The 12,823-nt window shown below is 45.2% G+C and overlaps 1 protein-coding gene across 1 annotated transcript in view; it reads right to left on the reverse strand.

Moving 5' to 3' along the window:
* Nucleotides 1-505: 505 nt before the first annotated feature.
* LOC137431149 (POU domain, class 2, transcription factor 1) overlaps nt 506-12,823 on the reverse strand; it is a 235,343-nt gene continuing 223,025 nt past the window's right edge. Inside the window, exons 16-17 of the mRNA XM_078771503.1 lie at nt 9,812-9,934; nt 506-663 (exon numbers count right to left, since the gene is read on the reverse strand). Of these exons, the coding sequence (XP_078627629.1) occupies nt 506-663; nt 9,812-9,934 (281 nt within the window). The remainder of the gene's footprint in view (nt 664-9,811; nt 9,935-12,823) is intronic.

Here is a 12,823-nt window from a genome sequence, read left to right on the forward strand (position 1 = left end):
GCTTGCTTCGTCAAGTGGGCAAGACATATTCTGAAATCCACAAGCTCCTGAAGGAGAACATCCCTATTCCTCTGCCTACCATAAAGAGAATGGGTCTATAGTTCCAGAAAACTGGTTCTACTACAAGGAAGAAGGGATGTGACAGGCCTCGAGCCACGACAAGTAAAGATGACAGGCGACTGAAATTCTTAGTTCTCCAGGAAAGAAAGAAAAGCCAGCAGAAACTGTCAGAAGATTTCAGAACTGCTGAAAACAAGACCGTTTCCAGAAGGACCATCAGAAGAAGGTTGACTGATGCTTGTTTTGCTTCAAGATGTGCTAAGAAGCCTCGATTATCAAAGAAAAACATTCAGGACAGATTGCACTTTTTGGCCGAATATGGGAACTGTGATTCAGACTAGTTTTAGAGAGTTCTGTGGAGTGATGAATCAATATTTCAGCTTTGCATTGATGCCCCAGAACGTTGCCTTCTCAGATCTGGTGAGAGATTCAACACTGAGTGCATTTAAACAACTGTGACGCATGGAGGAGGTGGAATCATGGTCTGTGGTGCATTTCCATCTGCTGGTGCTGGTGCGCTGATAAGGGGTGAAGTCAAATACTGCAAGGAATACCAGAACGTACGAGAGAAAGGATTACTTCCCAGCTTCCAAAAGTTATTTCCTGGAGAGAAAAGCAAAAAAGTCATTTTTCGACAAGATAATGGTAGAGATGAGGGGAGAGGCAGAGTGGCAGAGAGGGGGAGAGGTAGTGGAAGAGAGCGAGAGAGAGAGAGAGAGAGAGAGAGAGAGAGAGAGAGAGAGAGAGAGAGAGAGAGTACGAGATGGTAACAGCAGTGCTGTTGAGGGATTATAACGTGAATACGATGGTCCTTGATCTGCGAGCTCAAAATAATGGGATAATAAAAAACGAGCAATAATGATTGGTGGTGAGGTAATTGAAGTTAAAGCTCAAGCTCAAGCTCTCATCAAGCTCTCATCTCATCTCCTCTCATCTCTCTCTCATCTCATCTCACTCAAGGTCTCATCTCACACGTATATTGAATGACTGTTCAATATACGTGTGAGATGGTATGATTCTGGATGATGGCAGCCTGGACTAATTGTACCAATACGGAAAAGGAATGGAGAAGTATCAAGGCAGTTGCCCAGAAACAACTTGCCTTCGCCTCCTGGAAAGCAAATCCAACGGAAGGAAATCTCATTTCCTTTTTTTTTCAACTGGACCTGACGGCATCAGCCCACGGGTCCTAAAATCCTGTTCTTCCGCTCTTTCACTCCCTCTCTCTGTTCTCTTCACCCTCTCTTTTGCTCAAGGTCAACTGCCGTCTGCTTGGAAATCAGCCAACATCACCGCTTTACACACAAAAGGTGCAAAAACAGATCCTAGTAACTACAGACCAATCAGCCTTCTCCCAATCATCAGCAAAGTCATGGCATCCATCATTGCTTCGGATATGAAATCTTTCCTCTTCTCCAATGGCTTGATCTCTGATCATCAATTTGGTTTCAGACCAGGTCACTCTACTCTGGACATGCTGCTTCTGCTGTCTCAACAATGGATGGAGGTCCTCAATGCCAAACAGGAAATAAGAGCCGTCTCCCTCGATATATCACGTGCCTTCGATACGGTCTGGCACCCCGCTCTGCTCACCAAACTCTCCTCCTTTGGTATCCATGGAAATCTCCACCGCATGGCTGGTGGACTTCCTCAATAGTCATAGTCAACGTGTGGCCCTGAATGGGTTTCTCTCATCTCCTCTTCCTGTTCAGGCTGGAGTTCCCCAAGGCAGTGTTCTGGGCCCTGTGCTTTTTCTGGTCTTCATCAATGATCTCTCCGACTTTCGGTTTCCGGTTCCTCGGGCAAGTGAAGCGTACTTCGAGCTCTCCACGGCATCGAAGTTTAAGTGTTTTCCCATTCTTGTCTTTGTCAAATTTCCACTGGTTATTTTGCTGTGTACGTGTTATTGTGTGTTTCTGGTTGGTATTGGTTTGTAATTCGTACAAACTTGTGTGTAGTTAATCGTTTTCTGAGTCGTACCTCGTGCGCGGCCTGGTAACTTGGGGCTTCCCTCCCCCGTCGGTGTTTTATCGGTTTGGGTTATTTCCTTCGCTGCATTGCTTGTTTCTTTTATTTTATTTTCTCCCCCTCACCTCACCTCCCTAGACAAAGAATTCTATATTGATTATTTCTCCCCTCCCGGGCACGTTTGTTCGCACTCCTCCTCGTCTCGGCTTGTGCCCCGCCCCCTGTATCTCGTTTCTCTCCCGCCTCTGCTCCTTCCTTCTCAAATCCACGTTCTCGCTTGGAGACTTTTCCCAGATTGTTTTTCATGGTTTTCATGGTTCTGTTTGGATATTGTTGGAATATGTTTAAACTGCAGCCGTGATGCTGACGCCGCCCCCCCCGCCCCCCCTCCCCATGGTGGTGGGATGATGAAATTCCGCAGAATTTCCATGTTTTAAACGTTTCCCAGTGTGTACCCTGGTCAGAATAGGTACACCGTATCCCTGCGTGTCGTAAGAGACGACTAAGAGGGTTGGCGTCAGGAAGGGCATCTGGCCATAAAAACATTGCCTCAAAAAGAGAACCATGACAATTACAACTACATATTGGCAGGGTGCAGCCCGAAGTGGAGATCGGTTTCTGAGGTTTGGGACATGGAATGTAGGGACAATGACAGGGAGATCAGGAGAAGTGGTCGAAGTATTGGTCAGAAGAAGAGTGGACATATGTTGTGTGCAAGAGAGGAGATGGAAGGGAAGTGGTGTGAGAATGGTGAAGGGTAGGCAGGGACAGAAATACAAGTTTGTGTGGCAAGGGCGCCCGGAGGGCGTGAATGGTGTTGGTGTCCTGTTTTCTGAGGAGTTTGTAGACAGTGTGGTGAGTGTGACTAGAGTGAGTGATAGGTTGATGATGGTGAAAATGATGATTGGAAAGTTCTTGGTGAACGTCATCTCGGGATATGCTCCGCAGGTTGGTCGAAGCAATGAAGAGAAGGACAAGTTCTGGTGTGCGATAGAGAAGCTGATGGAAAACGTGAAAGATGAAGAAGTTGTTGTGGTGGGAGGAGACCTGAATGGACATGTGGGAAGGAGTATGGATGGTTTTGAGGGAGTTCATGGGGGTTACGGATATGGTGTGAGAAATGGAGAAGGTGAAAGGATTTTGGAGTTTGCTGATGGAGCTGATTTGTTGATTTGTAATACTCAGTTCCAGAAAGAGGATAATAAGCTTGTTACATACACGTCAGGTGGGTCGACGACAACCGATGACTACCTGATGGTGCGTAGGCGAGATAGGGGGCACCTCCGGGACACAAAGGTGATCCCGGGGGAGGAGGCTGTTTCACAGCACCACTTGGTTGTCTGCGACATAAAAATGAAAGGTGCGAGGAGAGCTCGGCGGGTGAAGTACCAACCAAGAATGAAGGTGTGGAGGTTGAAAGAGGTGACAGTAAGGGAGGCATTAAAAGAGAGGCTGAGTAGGGTAGAGGATGATGTGGTTGAGCTTGAAAGTGGTTGGATGTCAATGAAAGCTCGTCTGTTGGGAGCCGTTGGTGAGGTATGTGGATGGACAAAAGGACCACCGAGGCACTCGGAAACATGGTGGTGGGATGATGAAGTTGGAAAGAGGATTGACGAGAAGAGGAAGAAGTTCAAGGAGTGGCAGAAGGCGAAGGGTACGGGAGCAGAAACAGCAGAGCATGAAAGTTATAAGGCAGCCAGGAAGGCTGCAAAGAAAGAGGTAGCAAAGGCGCAGGAGGCATGTAGGAAAATGTTCGGAGAACGCTTGGATTCGGAAGAGGGTCAGAAAGCAGTATTCAGGATTGCAAAGCACATAGCGAAAGAGAGGTGTGACGTGATGGGGGTGAGTTGCTTGAAGGATGAAGTGGGACAAATCGTTGTTGACCCAGATGGAATTAAAGGAAGATGGAAAAGATATATGGAAATGCTGTTGAATACAGAGAATGAATGGGATGGCAACATAGAGAGTAACCCAGTTTTAGGACCGGCAGAGAAGATAACTGAGAAGGAAGTTGAGGAAGCGATAACAGCAATGAAGAGTGGAAAAGCGGGAGGGCCGATGGGAGTTGTGGGAGATATGTTGAAGGCAGCAGGAAGTTCGGGTGTGAAGAGAATGACAGAGATCTGTAATCTGGTGGTGAAAGAAGGCCGCATTCCAGTGGATTGGGAACTGAGTACCCTCGTCCCTCTATACAAGGGGAAAGGTGACCCTCTGGAGTGTGGCTCGTACCGAGCGATAAAGTTATTGGAGCATGGAATGAAGGTATTGGAAAGGGTGTTGGAGAGGAGGATAAGGAAGAAAGTGAAGATCGACGAAATGCAGTTTGGATTTATGCCAGGAAGAGGAACGACAGATGCGCTTTTCATTGTGAGGCAGTTGCAGGAGAAGTACATGGAGAAGAGGAAGAAGTTGTTTTTTGGGTTTGTTGATCTGGAGAAAGCATTCGATAGGGTTCCACGCAAAGTATTGACATGGGCATTGAGGAAGTTAGGAGTGGAGGAATGGTTGATCAGAGTAGTGATGACAATGTACAAAAGAGCATGCACAGCTGTAAGGACGAAGGACGGGAACAGTGGTGAGTTTGAGGTGAAGGTGGGAGTGCATCAGGAGTCGGTACTAAGTCCACTACTATTTGTAGCTGTGATGGAGGTGCTGGCTCAGAACGTAAAGGAGGGTTTACCGTGGGAGTTGTTGTATGCAGATGATCTGGTGTTGATTGCGGAAAGTATGGATGGACTGAAGGAAAAGATGAACAAGTGGAAGGAATGTATGGAGACAAAAGGTCTGAAGGTGAATATCGGAAAGACGAAGGTTTTGGCAAGTGGTAAAGCATGTGGTGAGGTGGAAAGAACTGGGAAGTGGCCGTGTGCTGTGTGCAGGAAGGGTGTCGGAGTGAACTCCATTCAATGTACAATGTGCGCTGAGTGGGTTCATCAAAAATGTAGTGGTCTGAGAGGGTCATTTACCAGTGTGGCAGCTACATTCAAATGTAAGGTGTGCACAGAGGGAGCTGCAGATGGAGGAAATGTTGAGTTGGATCTTGGAGACGGTGTGAAGCTGGAAGGTGTGAAAACATTTTGCTACCTCGGAGACATGCTGAATGGAGAAGGTGGATCAGACTCGGCAACGGTTGCTCGAGTGAGATGTGCATGGAAGAAGTTTCGGGAACTGAGTGGCGTGCTGATGAGGAGGAGAGTGTCGCTGAAGCTGAAGGGAAAGGTGTATGCTGCATGTGTGAGAAGTGTTATGATTTATGGGAGCGAGACATGGGTAATGAACGTAGAGCAGCAACGAAGGCTGGAAAGGGTGGAAATGTGAATGGTTCGTTGGATGTGCGGAGTATCGTTGAGAGAGAGGAAGACAAATGATGAATTGCGAAAGATGATGGGAATATTGCCTGTGATTGATGCTGTGAAGAGGAACAGGCTGAGATGGTTTGGTCATGTGTTGAGGAAGGATGAAAGTGACTGGTTGAGAAGAGTGATGGAAATTGATGTAGAAGGAAGTAGAGGACGGGGAAGACCGAGAAAGACTTGGCTAAAGATGGTGGAAGAAGAAATGCGGGCAAGGGGGTTAACAAGGAGAGATGCAGAAAATAGGGCAAAATGGAGAAGATTGTCATGGGGACCGCAAGGCTAACCCCCACTCTAGCAGGGAAAATGGCCTTAAAATGCATGTTGTTGTTGTTGTTGTTGTATCAATGATCTCTCCGACTCTCTTGAAAATCCTCTCTATCTCTTTGCTGATACTCCACTCTCTGCCGCTCCATTCCTCATCCCTCAGATCGGCAGTCTGCAGCCTCCTCACTCTCTGCAGACCTGGACAAAATCACAGACTGGGCAAACAAGTGGAACATGTCTTTCAATCCTGACAAATCTCACTCTCTTACGATGTCTCTCCGAAAAGACCGACTGGACAACCCTCCCATCCACTTTCTGAATAATCCTCTCCAAGAAGTTCTGTCACTCAAGCTTTTGAGTCTCACTATCTGCCATGATCTTTCCTGGGAAAACCACATTTCATATCTGGCCTCCAAAGCCAGTTGCCGACTGGACATCCTATGTCGTGAGAAGTCCTTCCTTGGCACACCTGAGCTCCTCTCCACATACAAGGCTTTCATCCGCAGCTCAATGGAATACTGCTCTCCCCTCTGGGCTGGTGCTCCTGCCTCACACCTAGCTCGTCTTCACGCTGTTGAAACCAAAGCGTTCAGAATCATTGGAATCTCCCATGATGAAGCTACCTCCAAGGGCCTTTCACTTACTCACCCCAGGCAGGTTGGTGGTCTTTCTGTCTTCTGCCGACTCCTCTACGGCCTTGCTCCTCCAGCTCTCTCTGGGCTCTGTCCCCCAAATATTCCTAAAGGTCGCACAAGATCTGCCTGCAACCCTCTTACGGTTAAACTGCCAAAATCAAGACTCTCTGCTCACCTTCACTCTTTCATTCCTCTTTTCTCCCGCCTCTGGAACAAACTCCCCCACTCCCTTCAATCCCACTCCTCTCTCCAGGTCTTTAAAACAGCTGTTCACCACCATCTTTTATCTTCCCCAATCCAAGACCTTGATCTGTTCTACCCCCGCTAATTTCACCCCAAATCCTCTTTTTTGAAATACCAACTTCTTTCCTGGAAGTCCTTGGTGTCCTTGTGTTTATACTTCTCCAGCCCCCCCCCCCCCCCCGCGCTCCCACGCCGCCTCCCCCCAAGCCCTCTCCCTCCCACACATTCCCGATGTCCCTCACAAATGTTGTGTTTATGTGCTTCCCCTTCTCTCCCCATTTTGTCTACCGCTCCCCTTTTTATACACTTTGTTTGTTTGTCTGTTTCATTTGTTTGCGTGATAAATATTAGCTCTTTCACGAGCCTCGATTATGTATACAAAAAAACAACAAAAAAACGAGCTAAAATAAAAAATAAAACAAAAATCAAGAATAAACGAGGACAACTGGATGCAGGATTGTCGCACTTGTATGGGGCAGAATAAGAAAGAGAGGGGTGGATAAGACAAGGAATAATATGGAAGCAGACATATACAGCAAGTTCGATAAGGATGGTGGGAAGCAAATGATCTATAAAATAGCTCAATAAAGGGGGGGGGGGGGGGGGGTGATAATCAAGGATGGAGACCAGAAGCTAATGACAAAGAGGGGCAGTATTGAAGGTGTGGGAAGGCAATTTCAAGGAGTTGCTGAACTGGGGAGGAAGCAAAGAAGAGCTGGAGTTACCAAGCCTTGTAGAGGGGGAAGTAGAAGTTGTGGTGATTACGGAAGCAAACGTGTGGACAGCTATAAAAAAGGATGCGAAGTGGAGAGTGCCAGGCTTCTATGAGGTATGTGTGGATATGCTAATTGCAGTGAGAGGGATTGGATTCAGTTGGGCAAACAGACTGTTCAATATACGTGTGAGATGGTATGATTCTGGAGGATGGCAGCCTGGACTAATTGTACCAATACGGAAAAGGAATGGAGAAGTATCAAGGCAGTTGCCCAGAAACAACTTGCCTTCGCCTCCTGGAAAGCAAATCCAACGGAAGGAAATCTCATTTCCTTTCACAAAGCCCGAAACAAGTGTGTGTCCACCCTCAGGAGAACCAGGAAACAATATCTCTCCACTCTCAAGACCAAACTCTCAAAGCTGTCTCCCTCTTCCAAATCCTGGTGGTGTCTGGTCAAATCCGTTTCTGGTGTTTGTTACCCCTCCATCCCCTCCCTTACCTCAAATGGCGACACAGTTGACTCCGCACGTGAGAAAGATTAATGCCTCATCTGATCTGTTCTACCCCCGCTAATTTCACCCCAAATCATCTTTTTTGAAATACCACCTTCCTTCCTGGAAGCCCTTGCAGTGTCCTTATGTTTTATACTTCTCCCACCCCTCCCCCCACCTCCTCCCCCCAAGCCCTCCCACAGATCTCTCGATGTCCCTGCTCTCAAATGTTGTGTTTGTGTGCTTCCCCTTCTCTCCCCATCTTGTCTACCGCTCCCCTTATAATATGTCTTGTGTGTCTGTTTGATTTTTTTGTGTGATAAATGTTAGCTCTTTCACGAGCCTCGATCCTGTATACAAAAAAGAAAAATAAAAAAGGCATCATGCTTCTACGTCATGCAATGAAGATCTAAGAGAAGATTCTGTGTTGGAGGACATAGAAAATGCGTGGAGCAGAAGAAAGGGCGAAGAACAGTGGTGGTTCAGAAAGGGAAGAGGAATGGCAGGTGAGTTGCTTATGCTGCGACAGTTGGTAGAGAAGAGGATGGAAATGCAAGGGGGAATGAGTTCGGATTTGTGGATCTTGAGGAGGCTGATGACACAATCCCGAGAGAGATGGTGATGCTGAAATTGATGGGAGCGATGGGAGCGCTGGAAGCAGAAGTTAGGATGTTAGAAAGCATGTATGAGGGAATGAAGGGAAGAGTTTTGGTTGGACCTGGAATATCAGATGAGTTCTGTATTAACATCGATTTGAAACAGGAAAGTACACGAAGCCCACTTTTGTTCATTAGGGTGAGGCAGCTGGTCAGTAGGAAGGTCAGCATTAAAGGCACCCTAAGGAAGCTACTGCATGCAGATAGTAGCTCAGAGCAAGCAGGGGAAGCAGGGGGAGCAGGGGAAGCACTGGAGGAGTGGAATGAGACTTTTGAGAAGCATGGACTGAAAATGAGCTTGGAGAAGATGGAGGTAATGTGGGTCAAACAGCAGAGAGAGAAATTGAGCATCAGGTTAGAGAGGAAGTATATAAGGCAGGGAAATAGATTTGTGTACCTAGGGCCAACGGTGACGAGTGATGATCTATCGGAGAATAACTTTTTTGAGGAAGAACATGTTATGTCGGAGGGGGGATCCAAATATTATTTTAAGAATAATATAGAAAATGTGAATTGACTCGCTTACACAGCAACTGTCAGGGGAACTTTCAAGAAATTTCAAGGGGGTAGGGGATGTTACGGAAAAGGTGAAGTCAAGAGAACGGACACATTACGTAAAACTACAACGACGATCTTAGATGCCGCAACGTCAACAGATATATGCCTCCGCCTATATTATTACATCATTATACATACTTGTACCAAATTTTATTTAAATCCCCTCAGCTGTTCTCAAGTATCACATTTTTACCTGACATGACCTCTGACCTTTGACACCAACATATAATCAGTTCATCTTTGCATCATAATATATACTTATACCAAGTTTGGTCAAAATCCCATCACTGGTTGGCAACTTAGCTCAGTAACATAATTTTTAAGCATCGGGACCTCTGATTTTTGACCTATTGACCCCATAATGTAATCAGTTAATATTTGGGTCATTCTACATACTTGTACCAGGTTTGACTGAGATCCCTTCAGCTGTTCTTAAGTTATCGCGGTACCAAAAACACATCATGGACGGACAACCCAAAAACATAATGCCTCTGGTGACTTCGTCGGTGGAGGCATAAATACGTGGAGCCAGTGCTGTGCACCCGCACGCACACGCAAAAAGTTTGGTCTCCCATTAAAATGTCCTTGTTGGAAAGACGTCGACTACTTTGAACAATGCAACCCATGTTCAACAGACAATGATTCACCCTCCATTGTTTTTCACATCCCTAATAATGTTTGCCTCTCCTCCACGTCAACACTGAGTTCGGGTTTGTCTGTGGCGAGCTTTGTTCGTTTTCAACAGTGCCAAACTGAGATCGGTTTTGTCCTCCCTGAAGTTTGCTTCTTGGATACGTTTTGTTAACTCTAAGTGGATCTTTTATCATAAGCAACATTATAAAATCACATTTCGAGTTGAACTCACCTCCCTGTCGTTGAGGCCAATATAACCAGGTTTTATCTGGTTTGAAACCACAGCCTGTATTCCCATCCAGATCCAATGTGTGCGTTCTTCTTCGTCTTCTTCTGTTCTTTTCTTTATTGGCATCTATAAGAACCAGTCAACAATTCAAGCCACTCAAAATGAGGAATGAGTCTAAAGATTGTTATTAATACGAATATGAACTAAACTCAGATGCTCTATGAAATGCAACTTGATTTTATGCCTTTTATATTTTTAGAAAAATAATGGGCGGGTATGGTCATGCCAAACTCATCAGGCAGAATGAAGAACTAGTCTTGCTGGTGAAGGCCAGTGTCGATCTGTGTAGATAGACGGAGAACAATGGACAAAATCAACAGGACGTACAAACCGCCGTGGGAAGTAAGGAGAGGCCGATAGGGTGTGAACTCTTCATTGGAGAATTACAGCAACTTTGCTCCAACAAAGGGCTAATGCCCAAAGTGTCAGTTTCTCCTTGCTCCCCATGGCAGTTGGCATACTTCAAGCAACGTCCTGTTAATTCCATCCATTCATCAGGAACTAATATTATGAGGCACTGTGTTGTGAACTATACATATGGAAAAAAGTTAAGCACGTGCTGCATTTTCCAGGATCACAGCAATAACTGAGAATATTATTCACAAACCGTAACGTTTATCAAAAATAAAACGATATGTTGTTGAAGTATGCACGTTTGACAAATGAGACTTTCAGAGAAATTCAGAGGTTTTGTTCATTTGTTTTTTAAATCACAAAATGAGGATGTGGGTAATGGCAGTTTTCCACAAAAAAACACAACTTTAGAATGAGGCTACTGGTAGCATCCTATGATGTAAAGCTCAAGACGAGTCAATAATGACGTCAAATGAATGTCACAACAGGTCAAGAATGTGTGTAAGTATCATGAGAACAAATGACAGTTGAAACCCTCCTCATCCCCTGAAGCTTCTGGAGAGATCCCAAAGAGAGTTGTTTCCATTCCTGGAAAAGCAGGCTCCAACTGTGCCAGAGACTGCATATGAGGATCCATTTCCTTAAATCCATGGCAAAGAATGCCCCAATCATTTTCAAGAAGTCGGTAACTGCACGAGAACAGTGGGTTCTGTCATTATCAACCTTGCACAAGCTCTTGCGATAAATTGATGGTCGTCAAGATGTGGAACAGCAACACGATCAAAAATGTCTCTACAGTACGTTTCACCTGTCAGGTTACCGTGTACAGCGTCAACGTCAAGTTTGCAATCGCAATAGGTGAACCGATATCATAACGGATCAACCACCAAACGCAATGGACTCTGCAATGTTCTGAGGTGTACAGACCATGTTTGGTTTCCACCAAACCAGTGTTCGACCATCAGTCATGTACAGGAGAAATCAGATCTCCCAATGGATGGAGGGTCTTCCTCTGGAAGACCAATGGATCTTCCTCCAGGATGCGAAATTCCAGTGTTGACATGCCGGCACCATGACAAACGGGTTGTTTTGTGTTCAGAGGTGAGAAGGGGGCATCTTATAGGTCTCGTGGATTTGTAAACTGCAGCAAGAAGCCGGTTCTTGACAGTTGTCGGGGATAATTTCACAGGGAGATTCCAGTCATTCCTCAACACTGTGCGTGTGCAAAAGGAATATGTCTGAGAAGCCTGGTCTGAGCTGCATTTTCTCTTTTAGAGGAGGTCACCCAGACTGGATGGGGCCTGTTTTTAACATCATTTGTTTGTTTATGTTTGTGGAACAATCTGCTGATAGCAGTCTTGGGAAGCCAAGTTGACATTCAATTTCACTGTTGAACATCTCAGCATTATTCATCTCAATAATTTGCCATTTTTGGGATTCACCAAGTCTTCTACAGTCCATAGTAACACAGTTGGCCAGTGGAAGTATGCAACCATATCGTTACCTTCTCGAACCCATAACCAGGTGAAAGTTTTCTTTCAAGTTGATACCCTTACCTTTCTGTACATGCTGGGTGTGAAAAGATGGAGTTTGAATTTGATTCAATATCTCTTTCACAAACAGTGCAAAGTTGTAGGTATGCTTAACTCTTTTCCAGATGTATTATTTTGAGAGATTTGTTTTTTCAGAGCTTTTCTGTTATATATCTCCTAAAAACGCCGAGAAAAATAAAAGTTGGGAGCTTTGAACTAAATTTTTAGCACGTTCGGCTGCATCTATAAATTTGTAGGGCTGTTTCAAAACTTTGGCAGATGTCAAATATCTTTATGACGAATATGCTCCAATCAACTTTCACGATATTGAAATGCAATCGGATGACACCTCATATACTGAGACCTTGCGTGCGTTGAAGCGTGAGAAACATTCATGAGACAGGAAGTGGAGCAAGTCTGGTTTGACTGTTCATAAATAACAACACCAAAAAAGTATTGAGCACTGCAGGGCATTGTCAAATGCTAATTATTAAAGCGAGAGTTCCACCAAGACAGGATTGGAAACAGTGAACAAAGACATCTCTTCCAGTTAGTAAAAAGCAAGACCGATTACAAACCTTTGTGAGCAGGATGTTCTAACACGTAAACGCTGGATCCTGCACAATGGTTTGCTCTCTTCTTTCAAGAAAAAGTCTGCAATTTTTGACTTGTGCTTGCGACGTCACAGTCATCCTCTGCAATTATGATTAACCTTATATAAAATACCATAGGTTCCTTTTTGGAGTACAAGCCAGTCTCAAACCGGAGCTCTACCATCATCAGAAAAATCGAATGTATTGAAGGTAGTCAAGCATTTTAAGGTCAAGTCCCGTGCCCTTGCCCTTCTACACACACCGATGACTAAAAGGTGTTTTGATGTACTTGTGCCTGCAATGACAGCTATCGCTAACCATTCACTCTTGTCGGGTGTTTCCAGCTCACCTCAAACTAGCTTAAGTAAAACCAATTCTGAAGACAGTCTTGATCCTGAATTCATGAGAAATTGCTGCCCGGTTTCTGATCTTCCTTTCTCGGGCAAATTCAGGGGCATGTACTTCAATAGCTGCTC

Source organism: Myxine glutinosa, chromosome 1 (assembly GCF_964187855.1).
Source record: "Myxine glutinosa chromosome 1, kmMyxGlut1.1, whole genome shotgun sequence".
Taxonomy (NCBI): Eukaryota; Metazoa; Chordata; class Myxini; order Myxiniformes; family Myxinidae; genus Myxine; species Myxine glutinosa.